This window comes from Aquarana catesbeiana, unplaced genomic scaffold, assembly GCF_042186555.1.
Source record: "Aquarana catesbeiana isolate 2022-GZ unplaced genomic scaffold, ASM4218655v1 unanchor240, whole genome shotgun sequence".
NCBI classification, from domain to species: Eukaryota; Metazoa; Chordata; class Amphibia; order Anura; family Ranidae; genus Aquarana; species Aquarana catesbeiana.
This window is the reverse complement of record NW_027362669.1, coordinates 62,703-90,643: the sequence shown is the minus strand read 5'-3', so window position 1 is coordinate 90,643 and position 27,941 is coordinate 62,703. Positions and strand designations below refer to the sequence as shown.

The 27,941-nt window shown below is 49.0% G+C and overlaps 1 protein-coding gene across 1 annotated transcript; it reads left to right on the top strand.

Annotated features, from left to right (window-relative positions):
- The first annotated feature begins 1,992 nt into the window (after positions 1 to 1,992).
- On the top strand, positions 1,993 to 27,941 carry LOC141122095 (uncharacterized). Its single transcript, XM_073611925.1, has 8 exons — positions 1,993 to 2,101; positions 18,680 to 18,807; positions 18,896 to 19,019; positions 19,136 to 19,233; positions 19,323 to 19,544; positions 19,624 to 19,830; positions 19,954 to 20,095; positions 23,350 to 27,941. The coding sequence occupies exons 3-8, from the start codon at positions 18,935 to 18,937 to the stop codon at positions 24,711 to 24,713; spliced, it is 2,118 nt and encodes a 705-aa protein (XP_073468026.1). The 5' UTR covers positions 1,993 to 2,101; positions 18,680 to 18,807; positions 18,896 to 18,934; the 3' UTR covers positions 24,714 to 27,941.

The following is a 27,941-nucleotide window of genomic DNA, read 5'->3' as shown; positions in this document are numbered from 1 at the left end:
TGTAATCAATATTGGAAAATAGTGTCACAAATCAGTGCCCACCAATGCCAGCTATCAGTGCCCACCAGTGGCAGCAATCAGTGCTCACCACTGCCCACAAGTGCCACCAATCAGTGCTCTTTAGCAATGCCAGTCAGTGCTGGCAATCAGTGCCACCTATCAGTGCTGCCCATCAATGCCCATCACTGCTGTCCATAAATGCCCATCAGTGTCGCCCATCATTTCCACCCATCAATGCCCATCTGTACCGCCTATCCGTGCTGCCTATCAGTGCCCACCAGTGCCGCCTATCAGTGCCCACCAGTTCCGCCTATAAGTGCCCACCAGTGCCGCCTATCAGTGCCCACCAGTTCCGCCTATAAGTGCCCACCAGTGCCGCCTATCAGTGCCCATGAGTGCCGCCTAACAGTGCCCATAAGTGCAGCATATTAGTGCCTCCTCGTCAGTGCCACCTAATCAGCGCCCATCAGTGCCGCCTCATCAGCGCACATCAGTGAAGGTGAAAAATTACTTCGTTACAAAATTTACTGACAGAAAAAAGTAAAAAACATATTTTTTTCAAAATTTTTGGTCTTTTTTTGTAAAAAATAAAAAACCCAGCAGTGATTAAATACCACCAAAAGAAAGCTCTATTTGTATGAAGAAAATGATAAAAAATGTGTTTGGGTTCAGTGTAGCATGACCGCGCAATTGTCATTCAAAGTGCAACAGCGCTGAAAACTGGCCTGGGCAGGAAAGGGGTGTAAGTGCCCAGTAGGCAAGGGGTTAAATACAAGCTGACACACTCTGAGAGGATGAGATCACAGAGCCTCTCCTCACTTCTTATCAGAGGCACTGAGCTCAATGGACAGCTTGGAGTCTTGGACCAATGGTAAAGTAGCATTGGCCCCAGCTGTCCAATAAAGATGCTGCAGTGGAGGCACGCCTCTCACTGCAGTGTCATAGAAGGGGGTGTGTCTAAAAGACAAACACTCCCTTTCAGCCCAGGCCTCTTATCTAGAAGGAAAAATGTGTTTATGTGTATAAGATTTACCCACAATCCCATGATTTTCTCACACAGTTAGGAGGGAGAATGAGAATCTTCTGCTGATGAAAAGGTACGAGCTAAATCATATATTATTATGTTATAAGATAATCATTTATTATTTATCTATTTACTGTGAAATTTCTGGTTATAACTTCAAACTTCAGTAATTTGTCTGTTAATCCACCTGCTTGAGTACAGATTTTGAAAATATAGTAAATTACCTTAAAATAATATATAATAATTATTTGTCTATTACTTATGGTAATTAACCCCTTCCCACCCAGGCCAATTCTGACTTCTCTGCTACATGTAAAAATCATCATTTTTTTTTACTAGAAAATTTATCAAAACCCCCAAACATTATATATATATATTGTTTTAGGAGAGACCATAGAGAATAAAATGGTGGTCATTGCAACTTTTTAAGTCACACGGTATTTGCGCAGCAATTCTTCAAACACGTTATATTTTTAAAGAAACTGTTTCATGAATAAAAAAAAACAATAAAGTTAGCCCAATTTTTTTAATATAATGTGAGAGATGATGTTACGCCGAGTACATAGATACCTAACATGTCACGCTTTAAAATTGCACACACTTGTGGAATGGCGCCAAAACTTCAGTACTTAAAAATCTCCATAGGCGACGCTTTAAATTTTTTTTTACAGGTTACATGTTTAGAGTTATAGAGGAGGTCTAGTGCTAGAATTATTGCTCTCACTCTAACGATCGCGGTGTATGTAACCTGTGTGTATCCGGCTCTGATACTATCCAGTCCCTCACCAGCCACTCACCTCACCGCACGTCCCTGATACACACACAGCACAAGGCCGTGTTCACACTACCAGACGTTTCTCTGGGCTGCAGTTCTTCTGATCTCCACAAGGTGGTGATCTCATTTCTACCAGGAAATCTCTATGAAAGACAGGAAGTGATGTCAGATACACACAGGAAGTCTCTATGGAAGACAGGAAGTGATGTTGGCACACACAGGAAGTGATGTCAGATGCAGACAAGACGATCCATGAGGTATAAAGTACAGAGAAGACATTGCTGGAAGAGGCAGCAGAGGCGGTAATAAGATCTTATTTTCTATTTACACCCAGTAACCCCCCGTCATGTCCGTCCTCTTCCTCCATAGTCACTGTGATGTCTTTTATCTCCAGCAGATGATGATACACACATATATTGTGTGGAAACCTAGATTAACCCCTTCAGGGGATCAGTTGATGATTAATATATCTTCCTTCCAAAGCTGGCCATACATGGTTCAGTTTTATCGTTCATCCAGCGGGATGAGAGGAAAAAACTGAAGTGATTCCCCCATCCACACATTGGAGGGGGATGGGGGAATCCTCCCCGCTGCACTATTGTATTCTGACAATGGGGGGCGCTCCTCCGCTCTCAGAATACACAGATCAGTGATGAAGCTATTGGCTGCAGCCGCTGATGGAGTGACTTTTATCCGGCAGTGACCACACATGGATGGAAATGTGACCGATCCCTGCTGAACCAGCTGAATTTCCATGTAACTGTAGCACTGGTAGATTTTTCAATCTACCGCTTATAGGTAAATTTAGTGGGTCATCTGTTCTGTACATAGTTCAGATTTAATTTACAGTTAGATTAGCCTCTGTTCTAGTTTGGCTGTGTTGCGTGCAGTTCCGCATTCTGCCTGTGGGTGTCGTTGTCACCATGGGTCGGTGTTGGAAAGCAACAAGCTGAAGTGTATGAGTGCTCTTCTGTCCCGGAGATAACTCGGCGGAGGTGGTCCTCCGGGTTGCATTCTGGGAGAGAGTATTTATAGGACAGATGCCATGTGTTAGAGAACTTTACCTAGTGGCCCTCCTGGTCTAGAGATATGTGTTAGTGAGTTCTAGCTCGCGGCCTGGAAGGTTGCGTTGCGGCAGCCGAGCGGGTGGACCCAGAAGCCTGTCTGGGGCCTGCTGTTGCTGGGATGGTCCTGTGCTGTCGGACAATCGGGAAGATCCAGGGGAGGAACCATCTTGGAAGGGACCATGCAAGGCTGGTCTTAAGAAGGGTCTGGTGACTAGAGGAGATATCCTAAAGTAATCTACCGCACAAGTACTGTCGGGTCGGCTTAAAGGTTCTGGTACTGTGTTTGCTGTTCATCGGGGACTACTACATCCTGTGGCAGAGGATCGTACAGGTTTTGTTTCACCCAAGTCTGTGGCAGAGACTTTTTGTTTGTGCTGCATTCCGGCTGCTGGGTTAGTGAGAGAAACCTATCCGGGTGGGCAAAGATTTAATCCTGAGCTGAGGATACATTCATCCCTGAGATTTCAATTCCTTAGTGCTACACCAAGAAAAGGTATTTGAACTTCCCTGCAACTCTTCTTCTACCTCTTTCCTGATACTTCTTCCAGTTATCTCCCATTAAAGCATTGGAAAAGTACTCAAGTGACTGGTGCCTACATTGTCTGATAATAAGCTCAACGGGACCCTAGAACCGGTACTGGTGAAATTACAGGTAAAAAGGTGACGGTAATAGCCCGCTAAAAATCAGCAGCTCCACCGTGAGTTAGTGCTACATATCTATCGTCACCATAAGTAACTTCCTCCCCTCCCCCTCATCTCCTTCATTATATAAGTCATGCTGAGATAATCTCCCATTGGCTGAGCAATATTCTCATTTGTCTCTGAGCTCCTTCTTGCTATTCCTCGTCCTGCCTGTTGTTTCCTTGGATTGATTTTCTGTGTAGTGACCCCGGCTTCATCTCTTGGATGCGCTCGTCTGTTGCTTGTCCTGACCTTTATCCTGATTCCTGGATCTCCTCCTCATCTCTCCTCCATATCCTCTTACACAGCTTTTCTCTACACCTGCAGTGATCCTGGGGGGTGGAAACTTGGCACCAGCACTCAGCAAAATCCATCCCCACCATTAGGAGCTCTGGAGAAAAAAGGGACCCCCTGTCCTCCTCCCCACGGCGTCCCTCTCTGTCCTCCTCCCCACGGCGCCCCCCTCTGTCCTCCTCCTCCCCACGGCGCCCCTCTCTGTCCTCCTCCTCCTCCTCCCCACGGCGCCCCTCTCTGTCCTCCTCCCCGCGGCGCCCCTCTCTGTCCTCCTCCTCACCACGGCGCCCCTCTCTGTCCTCCTCCTCCTCCCCACGGCGCCCCTCTCTGTCCTCCTCCTCCTCCCCACGGCGCCCCTCTCTGTCCTCCTCCTCCTCCCCACGGCGCCCCTCTCTGTCCTCCTCCTCCTCCCCATGGCGCCCCTCTCTGTCCTCCTCCTCCCCACGGCGCCCCTCTCTGTCCTCCTCCTCCCCACAGCGCCCCTCTCTGTCCTCCTCCTCCCCACGGCGCCCCTCTCTGTCCTCCTCCTCCCCACGGCGCCCCTCTCTGTCCTCCTCCTCCCCACGGCGCCCCTCTCTGTCCTCCTCCTCCCCACGGCGCCCCTCTCTGTCCTCCTCCTCCCCACGGCGCCCCTCTCTGTCCTCCTCCTCCCCACGGCGCCCCTCTCTGTCCTCCTCCTCCTCCCCACGGCGCCCCTCTCTGTCGTCCTCCTCCCCACGGCGCCCCTCTCTGTCGTCCTCCTCCCCACGGCGCCCCTCTCTGTCGTCCTCCTCCCCACGGCGCCCCTCTCTGTCGTCCTCCTCCCCACGGCGTCCCTCTCTGTCGTCCTCCTCCCCACGGCGTCCCTCTCTGTCGTCCTCCTCCCCACGGCGTCCCTCTCTGTCGTCCTCCTCCCCACGGCATCCCTCTCTGTCCTCCTCCTCCCCACGGCATCACTCTCTGTCCTCCTCCTCCCCACGGCGCCCCTCTCTGTCCTCCTCCTCCCCACGGCGCCCCTCTCTGTCCTCCTCCTCCCCACGGCGCCCCTCTCTGTCCTCCTCCTCCCCACGGCGCCCCTCTCTGTCCTCCTCCTCCCCACGGCGCCCCTCTCTGTCCTCCTCCTCCCCACGGCGCCCCTCTCTGTCCTCCTCCTCCTCACGGCGCCCCTCTCTGTCGTCTTCCTCCCCACGGCGCCCCTCTCTGTCATCCTCCTCCCCACGGCGCCCCTCTCTGTCGTCCTCCTCCCCACGGCGCCCCTCTCTGTCGTCCTCCTCCCCACGGCGCCCCTCTCTGTCGTCGTCCTCCTCCCCACGGCGCCCCTCTCTGTCGTGGTCCTCCTCCCCACGGCGCCCCTCTCTGTCGTCGTCCTCCTCCCCACGGCGCCCCTCTCTGTCGTCGTCCTCCTCCCCACGGCGCCCCTCTCTGTCGTCGTCCTCCTCCCCACGGCGCCCCTCCCTGTCGTCCTCCTCCCCACGGCGCCCCTCCCTGTCGTCCTCCTCCCCACGGCGCCCCTCTCTGTCGTCCTCCTCCCCACGGCGCCCCTCTCTGTCGTCCTCCTCCCCACGGCGCCCCTCTCTGTCCTCCTCCTCCCCACGGCGCCCCTCTCTGTCCTCCTCCTCCCCACGGCGTCCCTCTCTGTCGTCCTCCTCCCCACGGCGTCCCTCTCTGTCCTCCTCCTCCCCACGGCGTCCCTCTCTGTCCTCCTCCTCCCCACGGCGCCCCTCTCTGTCGTCCTCCTCCCCACGGCGCCCCTCTCTGTCGTCCTCCTCCCCACGGCGCCCCTCTCTGTCGTCCTCCTCCCCACGGCGCCCCTCTCTGTCGTCCTCCTCCCCACGGCTTCCCCCTCTGTCCTCCTCCTCCCCACGGCGTCCCCCTCTGTCCTCCTCCTCCCCAGGGCGTCCCTTTCTGTCCTCCTCCTCCCCACGGCGCCCCTCTCTGTCCTCCTCCTCCCCAGGGCGTCCCTCTCTGTCGTCCTCCTTTCCACGGCGCCCCTCTCTGTCCTCCTTCCCACGAAGATGACAGAGCGGGTTTTAAAAAGGAAGGGGTGTGGCCTTGACAGGAAGGGGTGGGTCATATTTAAATTAGGGGGTACACAAGTTTAGTCAGGCCTAGGGCAGCACAAAACCTAAATCCACCATTGAATGACAAAGGTGAATGATAGAAGGTTATGTCCATAGAGTATAATAGGAAGTAAAATATAAAGTCATTTGCAGACAAATCTGAGAAGCTCAGCAATTTCCCCTCCCCCACAGGTGTTCCTCCAGTAGAGGAACAGATTGTATGATTGTCATTATTTGGGATTACAGCTGTTTTCTATGGAATGACAGATAAATGATAGAAAGGAATGTCCATAGAGTATAATGGGAAGGTGAGATGTGACCCGGAGTCAGAACCATTGGTCATATCAGATCAATCCTTAGCAGACATTCTCTCCATGTTCAGTGATGATCTTTAAAATGGAGAGTAATTGGATTATAATTGTTTTCTATGGAATGAAAGAATGAAATACCCATAGAGTAGAATGTAGATCAACTTTTTTGCAGGCAAATGGCGTCCCTATGGGGGGGGACCCTGGGGCAGCTGGCACCCGGGTGACACCCATCAGAGGGTGACTCCAGGTCTGGACTGATACTGAACGCCCCGGCTCCCTCTTTCCCTTCCGGGATCTCTGTAATCCCTTCAGCTCCACGTGATGTGCGAGGGAGGGTGGGGGTGGACGGAGTGACACTGACAGACAAGGTGCCCTATCGTCCCCCCACAATCACATCTCTCTTGGACTGCAGCCTGCAGGATCCTCCTCGGCTCTGATGTTCACATACACAGGCCGGGAGGAAGAGCGGGGGAAGAGGCATAGGAGGGACACCTGCCCTATGAGGTCTGTAATAACAACAGGAGTCTTACATGGTGATTGGGAAGGGGGGTTCTGGGGGGCCTGGACAGCTAACAATTGTGCTGCCAAGACTGATTTTAGGGGGGGTGGGGGGGTTAAAGGATATGTGCTAGGGGGTGCTTTGCTTTGGGTAGGATATGATTTGTGCTAGAAGGAGGAGGGCCCCCGGCACAATTCCTCCCCCCTCCCAAAGCACCCCCTAGCACACATCCTTTAACCCCCCCAAATCAAAGATCCCAACCCAGCCCTATCCCCCCCAATCCCATCCTGGCTCCATCCATTCCCCCCGATCTCATTCCAGCTCTATTCATTCCCCCATCCCAGCTCCATCCACCACTCCGATCCCATCATGGCTCCATCTATTCCCCCGATCCCATCCTGGCTCCATCCATTCCCCCAATCCTATTCCGGCTCCATGCATCACCCCGATCCCATCCCAGCTCCATGCACCATCCCGGCTCCATCCACCACCCTGACCCTATCCCAGCTACATTCATTCCCTCAATCCCACTCTGGCTTCATCCATTCCCTCAATCCCACTCTGGCTTCATCCATTCCCTCAAACCCACCCTGGCTTCATCCATTCCCTCAATCCCACCCTGGCTTCATCCATTCCCCCAATCCCATCCCGGCTCCATCCATTGCCTCCGATCACATCCCGGCTCCATCAATTCTCCCCGATCCCATCCTGGCTCCATCCATTCCCCCCGATCCTATCCCGGCTCCATCCACTCTGCCCGATCCTATCCCGGCTCCATCCACTCTGCCCGATCCTATCCCGGCTCCATCCACTCTCCCCGATCCTATCCCGGCTCCATCCACTCTCCCTGATCCTATCCCGGCTCCATCCACTCTCCCTGATCCTATCCCGGCTCCATCCACTCTCCCCGATCCTATCCCGGCTCCATCCACTCTCCCCGATTCTATCCCGGCTCCATCCACTCTCCCCGATCCCATCCTGGCTCCATCCATTCCCCCCGATCCTATCCCGGCTCCATCCACTCTGCCCGATCCTATCCCGGCTCCATCCACTCTGCCCGATCCTATCCCGGCCCCATCCACTCTCCCCGATCCTATCCCGGCTCCATCCACTCTCCCCGATCCTATCCCGGCTCCATCCACTCTGCCCGATCCTATCCCGGCCCCATCCACTCTCCCCGATCCTATCCCGGCTCCATCCACTCTCCCCGATCCTATCCCGGCTCCATCCACTCTCCCCGATCCTATCCCGGCTCCATCCACTCTCCCCGATCCTATCACGGCTCCATCCACTCTCCCCGATCCTATCCCGGCTCCATCCACTCTCCCCGATCCTATCCCGGCTCCATCCACTCTCCCCGATCCTATCCCGGCTCCATCCACTCTCCCCGATCCTATCCCGGCTCCATCCACTCTCCCCGATCCTATCCCGGCTCCATCCACTCTCCCCGATCCTATCCCGGCTCCATCCACTCTCCCCGATCCTATCCCGGCTCCATCCACTCTCCCCGATCCTATCCCGGCTCCATCCACTCTCCCCGATCCTATCCCGGCTCCATCCATTTTCCCCATCCTATCCCGGCTCCATCCATTTCCCCTGATCCCATTCCTGCTCCTTCCATCACCCTGATCCTATTCTGGCTCCATCCACCACCCCAATCTTATTCTGGCTCCATCCACCACCCTGATCCTATTTCGGGTCCATCCACCCCCTCATCCTTTTCCAGCTCCAGCTATCCCCCAATTCTATTCCAGCTCCATCCATCCCCCCAATCCTATTCCATCTCCATCCATCCGCCCATCCCATCCCGGCTCCATCAGTTCCCACGGATCCCATCCCGGCTCCATCAGTTCCCACGGATCCCATCCCGGCTCCGACCATTCCCACCGATCCCATCCCAGCTCCGACCATTCCCACCAATCCCATCCCAGCTCCATCTATTCCCACTGATCCCATCCCAGCTCAATCCTTTTCCATTGATCCCATCCCAGCTCCATCTATTCCCACCGATCCCATCCCAGCTCAATCCTTTCCCACTGATCCCATCCCAGCTCAATCCTTTCCCACTGATCCCATCCCAGCTCCATCCATTCCCACTGATCCCACCTAGCTCCATCTATTCCCACCGATCCTATCCCAGCTCCATCCACCACCCCAATCTCATCCCAGCTCTGTCCATTCCCACCGATCCCATCCCGGCTCTGTCCATTCCCACCGATCCCATCCCGGCTCCATCCACCACCCCAATCTCATCCCGGACTCATTCATCCCCTGATCCTATTGCGGCTCCATCCACCACCCTGATCCCATCCACCACAGGGGGGGCTGACACCATGCTTTGCCACACCAGGTGACACCAACTCTATTGATGCCATTGGAGAGATGTATTTCTTCTAAGACAACTGCCTCATTTAAAGGCTTTACATTGCCTGTAAAAAGGACAGTTGTTTCATGTTGAATGATCAGGATAAACAAATAAATACATTTATATATGAAGATGCAATCCCAAACTTTGCACTATTCTTTTTACTTCAAATCTTCACATACATTATAGGTAATCTGAGAAAAGCGGCTGCACAATTTTGAACATATCCATGTTCTTCATCATATGAGAAAAAAAGGGGAAGGGGGGAGGGGAACTTGGTGGGACTTTATATGAAACGCATGTGAATACGTCTCCATCCCTGATTCAGTAGAAACAAAAAGAGAACTATAGTGGGACTTTATATGAGGTATGTGCGGCGGCAGAAACGCAGTCAATGTAAAAAACACACAAATGTTTATTGCTGAATAAAACATAACAGGTAAGAAAATACATTCATATATTTGTGTCCATAATGACAGCATATAACAAGCATAATATGTAGAAAATTGTCAATAACAGTAAATAATACATTGTATAATAAATATATGACCACTACCAAGATAATATACTGCAGGATAAGAACATAACATCCATCCTAGATGACATGGACCACCTCAGAAACAGTATAGAAGTAAAATCTGTATATATAAAATTGGTTAAACCATCCAATGAAGATGAGATGCATCCAATGAGCCCTACGCGTTTCGTAGATTTAATCCACTTTTCTACTTTTCTTATACCTGTTTCTCCAGCTTGTCCTTGGTGGAGGTCTCCATCCACTTCATTCATGTTTTTTACAAAAGTGCGATCACTCTCTTAATACATTTTTTAAAATGATCGTATTGGAGTCTATGCGAGCGTACGAAGCCCCACTCCTCTCCCCCCTCCTCTCTGCAGTACCGGCATTCTAACTGTGGGGGCCTGGCTGTGGCTTCACATCCGGGCACGCACTGTGCGCTGTGAATGGCCGGGCAATCTTCTGGGACCTGTGACATGTCCCAGAAGATTGCAGGAAGGGGGGATTGGTGATCTTCCTTCCGACGCCGCAGCGCCTGGGGAGGAAGTGGGAGCTGGGTGACCGTAAAAACTGGGTACCCATCCCCCCCCCCAAAAAAAATGACATTCCAAATGTGGCATGTCAGGAGGTCACCTGCACTTAAAGCGGAAGTTCCATTTTTGGGTGGAACTCTGCTTTAAATCCACGAAACACGTAGGGCTCATTGGATGCATCTCATTTTCTTTGGATGGTTTAACCAATTTTATATATACAGATTTTATTTCTATACTGTTTCTGAGGTGGTCTGTGTCATCTAGGATGGCTGTTAAAGGGGTTGCAAATCCTCGTGCATCCTATGCATTAAGATGAAAATACGCCTGGCAGTGACAGGCCCCCCCACCCCGTTTTACTTACCCTGGAACTTGACCCTCGTGCTGTCTCTCTGCCCGGGGTTCTCGGCTCTTGATTGGATAGACTAATAGCAGCGGACTTCTCAAAGAGGTTGTAAACCTTCGTGTTTCACATTCCATGCATTAAGGTGAAAAAACTTCTGACACTGACCAGCCCCCCGTTTTACTCACCTGAGCCCGTTCGCTCCCTCGGCAGAGACGCGCTGTACCTCTATGCCCGGGGTTCTCAGCTCTTGATTGGATAGATTGATAGCGCAGCCATCGGCTCCCACTGCTGTCAATCAAATCCAATGACGCGGACATCTATGATGGAAAAGGACCTGGGGGTCCTAGTAGATGATAGGCTCAGCAATGGAATGCACTGCCAAGCTGCTGCTAACAAAGCAAACAGAATATTGGCATTAAAAAGGGGATCAACTCCAGAGATAAAACGATAATTCTCCCGCTCTACAAGACTCTGGTCCGGCCGCACCTGGAGTATGCTGTCCAGTTCTGGGCACCAGTCCTCAGGAAGGACGTACTGGAAATGGAGCGAGTACAAAGAAGGGCAACAAAGCTAATAAAGGGTCTGGAGGATCTTAGTTATGAGGAAAGGTTGTGAGCACTGAACTTATTCTCTCTGGAGAAGAGACGCTTGAGAGGGGATATGATTTCATTATATAAATACTGTACTGGTGACCCCACAATATATAAATACCGGACTGGTGACCCCACAATATACAAATACCGGACTGGTGACCCCACAATATATAAATACCGGACTGGTGACCCCACAATATATAAATACTGGACTGGTGACCCCACAATATACAAATACCGGACTGGTGACCCCACAATAGGGAGAAAACATTTTTGCAGAAGGAAGTTTAACAAGACACGTTGCCCCTCATTAAAATTAGAAGAAAAGAGGTTTAACCTTAAACTACGTAGAGGGTTCTTTACTGTAAAAGCGGCAAGGATGTGGAATTCCCTTCCACAGGCGGTATTCTCAGCGGGGGGCATCAATAGTTTCAAAAAACTATTAGATAAGCACCTGAACAACCACAACATACAGAGATATTCAATGTAATACTGACACATAATCACACACATAGGTTGGACTATATGTAACTATGTGAGGTGAGTAGGGATGAGCCGAACACCCCCCGGTTCGGTTCGCACCAGAACCCGCGAACGGACCGAAAGTTCGCACGAACGTTAGAACCCCATTGACGTCTATGGGACTCGAACGTTCGAAATCAAAAGTGCTCATTTTAAAGGCTAATTTGCATGGTATTGTCCTAAAAAGGGTTTGGGGACCCGGGTCCTACCCCAGGGGACATGTATCAATGCAAAAAAATTTTTTAAAAACGGCCGTTTTTTCGGGAGCAGTGATTTTAATGATGCTTAAAGTAAAAAAAAAAAAGTGAAATATTCCTTTAAATATCGTACCTGGGGGGTGTCTATAGTATGCCTGTAAAGTGACGCGTGTTTCCCATGTTTAGAACAGTCCCTGCACCAAATGTCATTTTTAAAGGAAAAAATCTCATTTAAAACTGCTTGCGGGTTTAATCTCATGTCGGGTCATGGCAATATGGATGAAAATCAGTGAGACAAACGGCATGGGTACCCCCCAGTCCATTACCAGGCCCTTTGGGTCTTGTATGGATATTAAGGGGAACCCCGCACCCAAATTAAAATAAGGAAAGGTGTGGGGCCACCAGGCCCTATATACTCTGAACAGCAGTATACAGGCGGTGCAAACAAGACAGGGACTGTAGGTTTGTTGTTAAGTAGAATCTGTTTGTAATTTTGAACATTTTTAACGTGTTTAGCTCCAGCCAAAAAATCTTTTCTAAGCTTTTTGGAAAACATAGGGAAGGGTTATCACCCCTGTGACATTTGTTTTGCTGTCTTTCCTCCTCTTCAGAAGATTTCACCTCACTTTTTTGTCCCAATGAAAAATGTTTTTTGAAAATTTGGGTTTTTTTGTGGAACAAGGATTGGAAAGCATCAGTGGAAAGGAGAAATTGTTTTCCCATATTAACTCTTACAGGAGAGAATTTCCCTTCCTAGGGGTAGATTTCATCTCACTTCCTGTTGTCTCCTTCCGTTTGCAAGTAGGAGTCGTTTGTAAGTTAGATGTTTGAAAGTAGGGTCCTGCCCTATATACTCAGCAGAAATTTGGGCCTTAGGTGTTGCTGTGGCCACAACACTGTAAGCCCTCACAGGGCCCTGCTGTGAAATATTAGATCAAGAATTGTAATTACATGCCCCTGTTGAACAGGAGCTGAAAAATTAGGCCTTAGGCACTGGTGCTGGTGCCACAACACTGCAACCCCTCACAGACACTCTAGTTGGAACGCAGGAACGAGCCCTGCTGCAAAGTATTGCATCAAAAATTGTAATTACACGCCCCTGTTAGACAGGGGCAGAAAAATTGGGCCTTAGGCACTGGTGCTGGTGCCACAACACTGCAACCCCTCACAGACACTCTAGTTGGAATGCAGGAACGAGCCCTGCTGCAAAGTATTACATCAAAAATTGTAATTACACGCCCCTGTTAGACAGGGGCAGAAAAATTGGGCCTTAGGCACTGGTGGTGGCGCCCAGAACCAAAAATGTTCTTACAAGCTATCAGCGTGATGATTGAGGAGGAAGAGGATAATTACTCAGGGATAGTCACTCAGCATCAGCATAGGCAGTCTTTGAAGGGATCTGAGATTTCAAAAAAAATTATTCGGTTACATCAGCATCAGGTGCTTGGTAGCTGGTGGTGATCCAAGACTCATTCATTTTTATGAAGGTCAGCCGATCGACCGAGTCGGTGGACAGACGCACCCTGTGATCGGTTACCACGCCTCCAGCAGCACTGAATGTGCGTTCCGAAAGAACGCTGGATGCAGGACAGGCCAGTAGCTCAATTGCATACTGTGCAAGCTCTGGCCAGTGATCCATCCTCAAGACCCAGTAACCCAGAGGATTTTCGGTGGGAAAGGTGTCCAAGTCAGATCTTGCCCCTAGGTATTCCTGCACCATGTAAAACAGACGCTGGCGATGGTTGCTGGAACCAATCATACCTTGGGGCTGCGGACCAAAAAATTGTCTGAACGCATCGGTCAGACGGCCACCTTCTCCACCGCTCCTTCTTTGACTGACCGAAGCCTCAGCAACACGTTGTCCAGAAACAGGAGTTTGTAACCTCCCAGTCTCTGGGAACGCGTTGCACAGACCTTTCTGCAAGGCCTCCCGAAGATGTTTCATCCTCTGCTCCCTCTGCGATGGCAAGATAAGGTCCGCAACCTTACCCTTGTAACGTGGATCAAGGAGGGTTGCCAGCCAGTATTGGTCCTTCTCCTTGATACCACGAATACGAGGATCCTTACGCAGCAACACGTTGTCCAGAAACAGGAGTTTGTAACCTCCCAGTCTCTGGGAACGCGTTGCACAGACCTTTCTGCAAGGCCTCCCGAAGATGTTTCATCCTCTGCTCCCTCTGCGATGGCAAGATAAGGTCCGCAACCTTACCCTTGTAACGTGGATCAAGGAGGGTTGCCAGCCAGTATTGGTCCTTCTCCTTGATACCACGAATACGAGGATCCTTATGCAGGCTTTGCAGGATCAGGGAGGCCATGCAGCGTAGGTTTGCTGAGGCATTCGGTCCGGAGTCCTCTGGGTCACTAAGAACGACATGGTCCGCAGCCACCTCCTCCCAGCCACGTACAAGTCCATGTGTTTCTTGGGACTGATCCCTTAAAGACTGCTGCTGATGCTGAGTGCCAGGCTCCACCTCCATACTGACACAATCTTCCTCCTCCTCTTCCTCCTCGTCCTCTTCCTGTGTGATCGGCGGGCACGCAGGAACACTGTCTGGATAAAGGGGGCCTTGAGAGCTAAGGAAGTCCTCCTCTTCCTGCCTCTGTTCTGCCTCAAGTGCCCTGTCCATTATTACACGCAGCGTGTGCTCCAACAGGTGGACAAGGGGGACAGTGTCACTGATGCATGCACTGTCACTGCTCACCATCCTCGTGGCCTCCTCGAATGGTGACAGGACAGTGCATGCATCCCTGATCATGGCCCACTGGCGTGGGGAAAAAAAACCAAGCTCCCCTGACCCTGTCCTGGTGCCATAGTCGCACAGGTACTCATTGATGGCCCTCTGCTGCGTGTGCAGCCGCTGCAGCATGGCCAACGTTGAGTTCCACCTGGTGGGCATGTCACAGATTAGGCGGTTCTTGGGCAGGTTAAACTCCTTTTGGAGGTCCGTCAGCCGAGCACTGGCATTATATGACCGGCGGAAATGCACACAGACTTTCCTGGCCTGCCTCAGGACATCCTGTAAGCCCGGGTACCTGCCCAAGAACCGCTGCACCACCAAGTTAAGGACGTGAGCCAAACAGGGCACATGGGTCATTTGTCCCTGTCGGAGGGCAGAGAGGAGGTTGGTGCCATTGTCGCAAACCACCATTCCTGCCTTAAGTTGGCGTGGCGTCAACCACCTCTGAACCTGCCCCTGCAGAGCTGACAAAACCTCTGCCCCAGTGTGGCTCCTGTCCCCCAAGCACACCAGCTCAAGCACCGCATGGCATCTTTTGGCCTGTGTACTTGCGTAGCCCCTTGAACGCCTACGGAGCACCGCTGGTTCCGAGGAAGAGGCCATGGAGGAAGAAGAAGAGGAGGGGGTGGAGGAGAGAGGTGTGTCACAATCAGCATTTTGGAGGCGTGGTGGCGGAACAACCTCCAACACTACTGCACCTTGTCCTGCATCCTTCCCAGCTGCCAGCAGAGTTACCCAATGCGCCGTGAAACTTAGGTAACGTCCCTGTCCATGCCTGCTGGACCATGAGTCAGCGGTAATATGCACCTTACCGCTGACCGCCCTGTCCAGCGAGGCATGGACATTGCCTTCCACATGCCGGTAGAGAGCCGGAATCGCCTTCCGTGAGAAAAAGTGGCGTTTGGGTACCTGCCACTGAGGAACCGCACATTCCACAAACTCACGGAAGGGGGCAGAGTCTACCAACTGAAAAGGCAGCAGTTGAAGTGCTAGCAATTTTGCCAAGCTAGCATTCAACCGCTGGGCATGTGGATGGCTGGGAGCAAACTTCTTTCGGCGGTGCAGCAGCTGGGGCAGGGAAATTTGCCTGGTACAATCTGACGTCGGTGTACCAAAAGCAGATTGCCCACAAGTACTTGGCTGTGACACACCTAATTCTACACCTTCATTCCTCTCACTGCAGGTCTCAGAGAGGACTGAAGGTCTAGTGGGGTTGGAAATCTCAGCTGATGAGGAGCAAGGAGAGATCCTCTTTGTTCTTTGGTGTGGGTCTTTTAGATACGCTTGCCAACGAACTGCATGGCAGGTCAACATATGTCTGGTCAAGCATGTGGTACCCAAGCGGGAGATGTTTTGGCCACGCGAGATACGCTTGAGACATATGTTGCAAATAGCAGCGGTGCGATCTGATGCACTCGTCTCAAAAAAGGCCCACACCAAAGAACTTTTTGAATAACGCGCAGAGACTGCAGCGCCCTGCACATGTGGAGCTTTGGGGTGTGATGCAGTCAATGTGCTGCCCTTAGGCTGGCCCCTGGAGGGCATCCTGCCTCGTTGGTGATGTGCCGCCGCCTCCTCCTCCTCCTCCTCCTCCTCCTCCTCTCTCCTATCAGGCACCCACGTTGAGTCAGTGACCTCATCATCCCCTCCCTCCTCATCACTGGAGCAAACCTGGCAGTATGCTGCAGCAGGGGGAGCATGACTGCCAGATTGCTATCCTTCTTGGGCACCCCCTCTGTCCGTGCTCATGTTACTGCCTTCATCGAGCTCAGTATCGTCATCAGAGCCTTCCAAACGCTGGGCATCCTCCTGGAGCATGTACCCAACACTGTGGTCAAACAGTTCGAGGGAATCCTCATGAGGACATGGTGGAGCTAGGGAAGGAGTCACTGATGACATTGAGCTGAGGGAAGAGGCCGCTGCTTTGCCAGACAAAGCACCCTGGGCATGGGTGAGAGAGGATGAGGAGGATGAGGACGGCTTGGTCATCCACTCGACCAAGTCTTCCGCATGTTGCGGCTCAACACGGCCAGCTGCCGAAAAAAAGGCCAAGCGTGTCCCATGGCCACGTGCTGATGAGGATGCACCGTCTCCACGACCAGCACTAGACACAGAGCCTGCTTGCCCTCTCTTATTGGCTTGTGACTGTCTGCCTCTCCTTCTTGGCCTTCCAGACATACTAATGGCCTGTAGCTGCACTAAGCTGGGATAGAACACCTGTAATTTTCTTCAGGTAGCTTTATATACTGTAACCAGACAAGCCTGCCTGTCAGTAGGAAGATAACAGGAACGGATCTAGCTGAACACTGTGAGCAGGACGCACTGTACTAAATGTAAATAGTCTAGCTGCCAGACCGTGGTACTAATAGGATCAAATAGAACACCTGTAATTTTCTTCAGGTAGCTTTATATACTGTAACCAGACAAGCCTGCCTGTCAGTAGGAAGATAACAGGAACGGATCTAGCTGAACACTGTGAGCAGGACGCACTGTACTAAATGTAAATAGTCTAGCTGCCTGACCGTGGTACTAATAGGATCAAATAGAACACCTGTAATTTTCTTCAGGTAGCTTTATATACTGTAACCAGACAAGCCTGCCTGTCAGTAGGAATTTAACAGGAACGGATCTAGCTGAACACTGTGAGCAGGACGCACTGTACTAAATGTAAATAGTCTAGAAGATAACAGGAACGGATCTAGCTGAACACTGTGAGCAGGACGCACTGCACTAAATGTAAATAGTCTAGAAGATAACAGGAACGGATCTAGCTGAACACTGTGAGCAGGACGCACTGCACTAAATGTAAATAGTCTAGAAGATAACAGGAACGGATCTAGCTGAACACTGTGAGCAGGACGCACTGCACTAAATGTAAATAGCAGGAACGGATCTAGCTGAACACTGTGAGCAGGACGCACTGCACTAAATGTAAATAGTCTAGAAGATAACAGGAACGGATCTAGCTGAACACTGTGAGCAGGACGCACTGCACTAAATGTAAATAGCAGGAACGGCTCTAGCTGAACACTGTGAGCAGGACGCACTGCACTAAATGTAAATAGCAGGAACGGATCTAGCTGAACACTGTGAGCAGGACGCACTGCACTAAATGTAAATAGTCTAGAAGATAACAGGAACGGATCTAGCTGAACACTGTGAGCAGGACGCACTGCACTAAATGTAAATAGCAGGAACGGATCTAGCTGAACACTGTGAGCAGGACGCACTGCACTAAATGTAAATAGCAGGAACGGATCTAGCTGAACACTGTGAGCAGGACGCACTGCACTAAATGTAAATAGCAGGAACGGATCTAGCTGAACACTGTGAGCAGGACGCACTGCACTAAATGTAAATAACAGGAACGGATCTAGCTGAACACTGTGAGCAGGACGCACTGCACTAAATGTAAATAGCAGGAACGGATCTAGCTGAACACTGTGAGCAGGACGCACTGCACTAAATGTAAATAGTCTAGAAGATAACAGGAACGGATCTAGCTGAACACTGTGAGCAGGACGCACTGCACTAAATGTAAATAGCAGGAACGGATCTAGCTGAACACTGTGAGCAGGACGCACTGCATTAAATGTAAATAGTCTAGATAGAAGATAACAGGAACGGATCTAGCTAAACTGAATACAGTGTATATATATATATGCAACACCTGGGATGCATATATATACACAATACACTGTAAGTGCAGCTAACTGACTGACTGTTCTGCCTAATCTATCTAACTCAAATCAAATGACACTGTCTCTCTCTCTCTCTATCTCTCAGCACACCGGAACACACACTACACAGGGCCGCCGTGCAGGCGGCCTTATATAGTGTGGGGTGTGTACTAAATCCCCTGAGCCATAATTGGCCAAAGCCACCCTGGCTTTGGCCAATTACAGCTCTCTCTACTGACGGCGCTGTGATTGGCCAAGCATGCGGGTCATAGTGCATGCTTGGCCAATCATCAGCCAGCAATGCACTGCGATGCCGCAGTGAATTATGGGCCGTGACGCGCCACACGAATTTAGCGCGAACGGCCTATAACGTTCGCAATTCGGTGAACGATCGAACAGCCGATGTTCGAGTCGAACATGGGTTCGACTCGAACACGAAGCTCATCCCTAGAGGTGAGGAGGATTCTGGGAATATCGTTTAATTTTACTATTTGTGTTCAGATCTAGAGTTTTCCTCTTGTGAAGTCTGGAGATCATATGACCATCACATTACCTCCACCTCCCTCCCTGATAGAAAAGAGAAATACAAAGAAGATTCTAGAAGTCACCAGAGAGATCATGGAGGAGAGGTGAGGAGGATTCTGGGAATTCTGGGACATTATCCAGTAACAGACAAGGGATGTGTCTGGATGGTGACTGTATCATTGTGTGTGTCAGGTTCCTATAAGGTGTCAGGATGTCACTGTCTATTTCTCCATGGAGGAGTGGGAGTATTTAGAAGGACACAAGGATCTCTACAAGGACGTCATGATGGACAATCAGCCGCCCCTCACATCACCGGGTAAGAGGAGACTTTATTGTAAAGGAGAGAGCAGTACGGAGGGTCCACCTAGATCCCCCATCATCTGATAAACACATAGAAACAATGTATTCAGTCAGTGTGTGTGTTTCCTACAGATGGATCCAGTAATGGGAACCCACCAGAGAGATGTCCCCCTCCTCTGTATTCCCGGGATTCCACACAGGAAGATCACACCATCCCTCACCATCATCAGGTAGATGAGGAACAATCACTGATAGTATCATTAGGATCTGTACATTATCTGCATTGTTACCATTGATGTCATTTTTATTATATATTCAGAGTGGAAACCTGAGAGATTCTAAAGTTGATATTAAAGAAGAGATAAAAGAGGAGGATGATGAGGATGGGGTGATGGAGGAGTTTCTAAAAGAGCACAAAGATCTGTACCAGGACACCATGGTGGAGTCATCCAGCTACAGAAACCCACCAGAGAGATGTCCCCGTCCTCTGTATTCCCGGGATTCCACACAGGAAGATCACACCATCCCTCACCATCATCAGGTAGATGATTGACAATTATTGGTAGTTCTGATTTATACACAGCATGTTTGTTACAATGAATGTTTTATTATATATTCAGAGTGGAAATCTCGGGGATGATAAGATTGATGTTAAAGAAGAGTATAAAGAGGAGGATGAGGAGTATGGAGTGATGGAGAAGTTTTCAGAAGGACACAAGGATAAGATGGAGCCACCAAATACCAGGAACCCACCAGAGAGATGTCCCCGTCCTCTGTATTCCCGAGATTCCACACAGGAAGATCACACCACCCCTCACTGTTACAAGGTTGGTGGGATGGAGCATCTAGAACATGGACTCCTAGAGATGATGTATGGACTTTTTATGTGATGTCACAATAATAAAGCTTATATCTTACAGATGATATTCTGTCTCATTTTCTTGATTTAGAGTGGAGATCCAATTGATATAGAATTTGAGGTTAAATCAGAAGAAGAAGAGAGGTATGTGAGGGATGATCAGCAGTCTATGGAGGAGGATGGAATAACGGGGACATTTATAGAGGAGGACACTCCTACAGAGATCAGCACAGGTGGGTCATTAACACTAAATACATTCCTCCACCAATACTGCTCACTGATTGGTCCAGAGTAGGGCGGGGACTTGGTGATAATCTTCCTTCTCTGTGCTGCAGACACAATGTATGGATGTAGAATACTGCATTTATAGAAATTCTGGGGTTCAGCTGGCAGCAAAAGGTTTATTTTCACCATAAATGTTGCTCTACCTAGGTACCTTGGGCATGTGCTTTGGGTCTTCTACCTCTTGCCCAGGTATAGCATGATCTCTGACAGAACAATAATTGGGGTGGGCAACTACATGGCAAATGAGGTTTAATGTAAAATAATGCATTTGGGTGGCAAAAATATGAATGCAATCTATAGACTGGGGGGAGAACCTCTGGGGGAATCTAGGATGGAAAAGGACCCGGGGGTCCTAGTAGATGATAGGCTCAGCAATGGCATGCAATGCCAAGCTGCTGCTAACAAAGCAAACAGAATATTGGCATTAAAAAGGGCATTCATTCCAGAGATAAAATTATAATTTTGCTGCTCTACAAGACTCTGGTCCGACCGCACCTGGAGTATGCTGTTCAGTTCTGGGCACCAGTCCTCAGGAAGGATGTACAGTAGATAAGCACCTGAATGACTACAACATACAGAGATATACAATGTAATACTGACATATAATCACACATAGGTTGGACTTTATGGACTTGTGTCTTTTTTTGACCTCACCTACTATGTAACAATCCCCCCAGGGTTACTTGTTCTGTTGTCTGCTGGCTGTGCCGGGTGGAGGGATATGTCTGTATAGTCTCAGACCCAAGTCACTGAGTGCAGTCTCAGGAGATGGGAGGCAGCGGTGTGGGACCTCTGCAACTTGTCTCATGTAAACATTTAATCTTCCACTGATTACCAATATTATGAGTCCTAACACACTGTATAAATTATATTGTACATTACATACTCCTAACCCCTGCCCTATATATTCTATTGTGTACATTACATACTCCCGACCCCTGCACTATATAATATATGTTGTACATTACATACTCCTGACCCCTGCGCTATATTCTATATGTTGTACATTACATACTCCTGACCCCTGCACTATATACTATATGTTGTACATTACATACTCCTGACCCCTGCACTATATACTCTATGTTGTACATTACATACTCCTGACCCCTGCACTATATACTCTATGTTGTACATTACATACTCCTGACCCCTGCACTATATACTCTATGTTGTTTACAATATGTTGTACATTACATAGTCCTGGCTTCTGCTCTCTCCCCTCTACCCACTGCTATATATATACACATAATACAGGGCTCGACAAACCCCGGGCGCCAGGTCGCATTTGCGACTAGAATTAGCGACCTGGTGCCTGGGGCGTCACAGCTGGGGTATCCTGTGTCCGTTCGACACCCCCCTCCCAACGCGATCGCGTTGGGCCGCGCCGGTAATTGAGGCCGCGACTTGCGGCCTACTGCAGTCCTATGGTTCCTTCTGCAATCGGGCACCCTCTGGTGGTGGCCGTTGGTATGACAAGACATCCACCAATGATAATGGAGCTTCCCCTGCCTGTTTTCACTGCCCGCTCATCTCCTTCCCTTTACTTAGAACCCCCAAACATTATATATATTTTTTATTCTAACAACCTAGAGAATAAAATGGCGGTCATTGCAATACTTTCTGTCACACCGTATTTGCGCAGCGGACTTACAAGCGCACTTTTTTTGGGAAAAAATACTTTTTTAATTAAAAAATAAGAAAACAGTAAAGTTAGCCCAATTTTTTTTATATTGTGAAAGATAATGTTACGCCGAGTAAATTGATTCCCAACATGTCACGCTTCAAAATTTCGTCCGCTCGTGGAATGGCGACAAACTTTTACCCTTTAAAATCTCCATAGGCGACGTTTAAAAAATTCTACAGGTTGCATGTTTTGAGTTACAGAGGAGGTCTAGGGCTAGAATTATTGCTCTCGCTCTAACGATCGTGGCGATACCTCACGTGTGGTTTGAACACCGCTTTCATATGCGGGTGCTACTCACATGTGTTCGCTTCTGCAAGCGAGCTCGGCGGGACGGGGGCGCATTTAAAAAAATTATTTTTTTTTCTTATGTATTTTATTTTTTATTTTTACACTGTTTTTTTTTTTTTTTTTAAATTGTCACTTTTATTTCTATTACAAGGAATGGGGCACATTCAAAATTCTTTTTTTTTACTTATTTATTTTAACTTTTATTTTTTCACTGTTCTTTAAAAAAAAAAAAAAAAGTCACTTTTATTCCTATTATAAGGAATGTAAAAATCCCTTGTAATAGAAAAGAGCATGACAGGACCTCTTATATATGAGATCTGGGGTCAAAAGACCGCAGATCTCATATTTACACTAAAATGCATTAAAAAAAAAAATTGTCATTTGAAAAAAATAATAATAAAATGTCCCTTTTAAGAGCTATGGGTGAAAGTGAAGATTTGACGTCGCTTCCGCCCTGCAATGACTTGGAGATGGGCGGGGGGGCCATCTTCCTCTCAGTCGTCTCCATGTCAGGCCAGGGACAGATCCGGATCGCCTCCGCCGTTACCGACGGCCACGGTAAGCGGTGAAGGGCACCGGAGAGCGGCGGTAGGGGGGGCCCTCTCCTGCCGCCGATAAAAGTGATCTCGCTGCGAATCTGCTGCAGAGACCACTTTTATCTGAAAGAGAACCGCCGGCTCTTGAAGAAGATACCGGGGTTATGGAGCTAGCTGCTACCATAAGAACGGTATTTCTCTTCAAAGACAGGGCGTATGTAGTGGTCCTGCGGGAAGGAAGTGGTTCATTAAAATGAATTTATTATTTGTCATCTCCCTGCTTGGCCCCCTTCACACGGGCCGTCTGATCAGGTTCACCTGTCAGTTTTTCAGGAGGACCTGATTGGATCCTTAGCGGGAATATGGTGGTCTTGTGTCCCTGCATGGCAGGAAATAAAAGCAGTCACATTCGTTCTAATCGTCTCTGTGTAAATTTAAGATTGGTTCATTTTTATACTGAAAATAAAGCTTTGTCGGTCGTTTAAAAAAAAAAAAAAAAAAACCTGGCTCCTAACTTTTTTAGCTGGCTCCTAGATTCCAAGCAAATTTGTCAATCCCTGACATAATATGTATTCTCTTTTATTACACCCATTTCCTACCAGCTGGACATTTTATATCTGATGATCTGATTGGAGCACAGCAGGAACCAATCTGCTCATGTCTAGTAATAATCTTTGTATTTCTATTTTAGTAGATGGACGGGAGATGAGGAAAACCTCAGAGGATTGTCTCACTTTGTCTCCAGACTGTAAAGTAGAAGATGAGGACATCACACAGTATAGTCCAGGAGAAAACCCGACTACCTCAAATGTCCATCCGGCACCACACAGTGTAGATGGACCATCGTATTCCTCTTATCCTGAGGAACCTCAGACTGTGAGGGACGGTGCCGTCCTTCCAACAGAGAAGAGCTTTTCCTGTACTGAGTGCGGGAAGTGTTTCCATTCTAAATCCAAACTTAATAGGCATATAAGATCTCACACAGGAGAGAAGCCGTATTCCTGTCCTGAGTGTGGGAAATGTTTTTCAGAGAAGTCCAGTCTTTACACACATCAGAGATCTCACACGGGGGAGAAGCCGTATTCCTGTCCTGAGTGTGGGAAATGTTTTTCAGACAAGTCCAATCTTTACAGACATCAGAGATCTCACACAGGGGAGAAGCCGTATTCCTGTCCTGAGTGTGGAAAATGCTTTGTACTAAAGTCACAGCTTTCCACACATCAGAGTTCTCATAACGGGAATAGTCCAGGGGAAAACCCGGCTACCTCAAATGTCCATCCAGCACCACACAGTGTAGATGGACCATCGTATTCCTCTTATCCTGAGGAACCTCAGACTGTGAGGGACGGTGCCGTCCTTCCAACAGAGAAGAGCTTTTCCTGTACTGAGTGTGGGAAGTGTTTCCCTTCTAAATCCAACCTTAATGTGCATATAAGATCTCACACAGGGGAGAAGCCGCATTCCTGTCCTGAGTGCGGGAAATGTTTTTCAAAGAAGTCCCATCTTTACACACATCAGAGATCTCACACAGGGGAGAAACCGTATTCCTGTCCTGAGTGTGGGAAATGTTTTTCAGTGAAGTCCAATCTTTACACACATCAGAGATCTCACACAGGGGAGAAGCCATATTCCTGTCCTGAGTGTGGGAAATGTTTTTCACAGAAGTCCTATCTTGACACACATCAGAGATCTCACACAGGGGAGAAACCGTATTCCTGTCCTGAGTGCGGGAATTATTTTTCACAGAAGTCCTATCTTGACACACATCAGAGATCTCACACGGGGGAGAAACCGTATTCCTGTCCTGAGTGCGGGAATTATTTTTCACAGAAGTCCTATCTTTCCACACATCAGAGATCTCACACAGGAGAGAAGCCGTATTCCTGTCCTGAGTGCGGGAAATGTTTTTCACAGAAGTCCAGTCTTTACAGACATCAGAGAACTCATACGGGGGAGAAGCCGTATTCCTGTCCTGAGTGCGGGAAATGTTTTTCACTGAAGTTCTATCTTTCCAAACATAAGAGATCTCACACGGGGGAGAAGCCATTTTCCTGACCTGAGTGCGGGAAATTTTTTTCACAGAAGTTCCATTTTTACACACATCAGAGATCTCACACGGGGAGAAGCCACTTTCCTGTCCTGAGTGAGGAAATTGTTCCTCACTGAAGTCCTGTCTCTCTGTACATCAGGGATTCCACACAACCCTTGAGGTGTATTAGTGCCTTGAGTGTGGGAAATGTCTTCTATATGAATGTTGCTGGACATCACAGCTCCCATGTGGGGAAGAAGCACACCCTGATATACACCTCAGATATACTCCATGGCTGATCTTCATCATGTAAGAAACAGTTCATGAGGAGATCAGAGATCACCAAAGACATGGATGAAGTGTTGTAAAAATACAATGGATGGGCGGCTCATACAGGTCTGGTAATGTACTTTTATGTCATGGCTTTCTTCCAGGTCCGCACCCATGCACGCGCACACCCAGAAACCTCCACTGTCATTGGCTGTAGGAAAAGTTTCTCAGCAGGTTCCAGCCAATGATTTTGCCCCGTACCCTGCTGATCACCACACTGTCACCCAACCAGTGCCATTAGTACAGCGTCAGTGTACAGTATTTTTCACCAATCGCTGTATTAGGGTAACTTGTTACATCAGATAGCGCCAGGGTCAGCTAGCATTAGATTGCCCGCACACTATCGCACTCACACTATAGGATCCTGATCACCAACATTACTAGTATAGTGTCTGTATGGATCAATATCCTGATCACCACCATTGCTAGTATAGTGTCTGTATGGATCAATATCCTGATCATGAACAGAACTATATTAGTGTCACCCCCTTAGTATAGTGTCTGTATGGATCAATATCATGAACAGAACTATATTAGTGTCCCCCTTAATATAGTGTCCCTAATAACGCAGCATTAGCAGGATCAGCCCTTCTGCCTCCCAACAAGTGCAGTGTCAGTAGATCACCGGCACCTCTGATACATTGCACACATAACCGCAGTGTTAGCACAATCAGGCCTGATCTCCTCTAGCATTAGCAGGTAAGTTTTATTTGTGTAGCACCCTGGAGTTTAGTCAGGGAGCTCCTCACACATTTACTTGCCAGCAGTAGTTATCCTGGTTGATAGAGATCTATTGATTTCTCCCTAAGTTTGGACTTGTTGCACTTTTCTCTTCTACCACTAAGTGGCCGGGCACTTGGCGGTACTAGATATGAGAAGGACAACCCAAGGTCAGGTTATGTGTATATGGGGTATCTCAGCCAATGGGCAGGGGTTTTCTTGAATCTCTTGGCCTGCCGGGAGAACCTATATATAGGGCTGGAGTCAGGTGATCGATGTTCTGTGCCACCTGGACAGCTGTCTAGGTGGATGTGTGTCATATGTCCTGTGCTGCTAGACAGGAGATTGGGCCTATCCCGGGCACATCTGACTGCTAGGCTGTGTGAGGTCCTATCCAGAAGTAAGTGAGCAGCGCAGGGTTGGCACTGTGGCTTGCAGTCCAACCAAAAGTGATGGATCTGCTGGCTGGAAAAGCTGTCATGGTCGGCGGTAGAGGGGAAGCTGTCACCACTAAGGGACTAACCACCTTATTACCAGGGACCACATTGAGTAATGGAAGCAAGTACCAGAGCAGTATTCTCACTGATTGGGCATGGTGGAGAATCAGGAAACTTCAGGTGGTGATCAAGCCAGGGACCCAGCCAGCGGAGGTGACACGTGTAGAGCAGCCTTGTGTGTCAAGCCAGGGACTGAGCAGGCCAGTGGAGTGAAGCTTGAGAAGTATCTGGAGTGCCCAGTTAGGGACCCAGCAAAGAGGCAGGAGTGACGCTTGAGGAAGCTACCACCATGAAGATTGGAGAAGCTCAAGGGATTCAGAGTCTGTGAATCAGAGGGTCTAGTGAGAGACCAGGAGCTCAGTGGGCTGAAGAACTACAAGGAGAAGTTGTAGTGAAGGTAAAAGAACTATGGTGCTTTGTGTTAGGAACTGTTAAAGACTGTTGCCATAGGAGACAGCATTCCTGCACGTGCAGATGTGGCGTCTTGCTGGATGCCTTTCCCTGCACGGCTGTCCTCCTATTGAAGTCTTGGAGTCTGCTAATTGAACTTGCAACTGCTTTAGGGTGTCCTGGCCCTAACCCTCTTTCCCCCAAAAAGTTTGTAAGAGAAATAAACATCTCTTGCATTCAAGAAGTGTCTGGTGCCCAATAACTTCCACCTTGCACCCATTATGCTTCACAAGAAACCATATACAGAAGGATGTCAGCTGGCTCTGGAGGTTCTCACTAGACTGAAGGAGGCCGGAGACCTTGCTACATTTGTAGTAGTTCAAGCAGTCGTTGACAGCCAGAAGCTCTTTTTCCCGTGAGTCACACTAGGTACCTGTGAATTTAGTGGCCAAAATTTCCCAAAAGAAGTACACTAGTGAAGAGGCCTACAGGATTCTGAATATGACAGCTGAGAGCGAAGGGGGAGTCCTCACTGACAGAATCAGGCTCTGAATAAGAACCTGTACAGAGCAGCGGCACCCCCACAGGGAGCTCAGAGGATGGAGGAGAGGTCCCTGCTAAGGTCAGGCATACCTGAACCCGGGTAACTGAAGTGCTAGGAACACTTGATTTGTCTTATATGTAGCAGGATGCCAGTACTAGTGCCCCACTTCCTTTTGGTGAACTGGCAGGAACCAGCGGCCTAGTACATCCTAGTCTTTTATATACCAGGACAGAAGTATTTCGTGTTGACCTGGCGGGTCCCACAATGGGAGTCCAAATTGGTGAGGTGGCTAGCACTAGTATTATCCTGCAGACACCAAGAATTCAACCACAGACCCATAGAGCCCATAGTGTTCTTCCAGATGTGCTTGTGCAAGTCCTGATTATCAGCCCACAGATTGTGCAGCGCTCGTACTTCCCCCATTCACTGCCCAACCTGGAATTCAGGTGGAAAAAGCAAATTTAACAACTCCCCTAGATTTTTGGAGACCTATCAAGGTTTATGAATGTTAAACTTTTTTGGGCCTAAAACCCAACATGGGCGTTACTAAAAAGAATGAGCTGCGATCATATTGGTCCAGAGACCCGATTCATCATATGCCCGTGTTCTCTGCTGCAATGCCCAGGCATAGATATGAGATGATAATGCATTTTATGTATTTTAGTGATCACACACTTTGTCGTCCTCGGGGTGACCCTGAATATGATCAGCTTTACAAAATTCCGCCCCTCATAAACTACCTCTCCCAGAAATTTTCAGATGTGTATACGCCC

Coding starts and splice junctions, on each gene's coding strand:
- LOC141122095 (XM_073611925.1), top strand. CDS start 18,935: ATGGAGGAGTGGGAGTATTTAGAAGGACACAAGGATCTCTACAAGGAC. Junction 19,020..19,135: donor GCCGCCCCTCACATCACCGG/GTAAGAGGAGAC, acceptor TGTTTCCTACAG/ATGGATCCAGTAATGGGAAC. Junction 19,545..19,623: donor CCATCCCTCACCATCATCAG/GTAGATGATTGA, acceptor TTATATATTCAG/AGTGGAAATCTCGGGGATGA.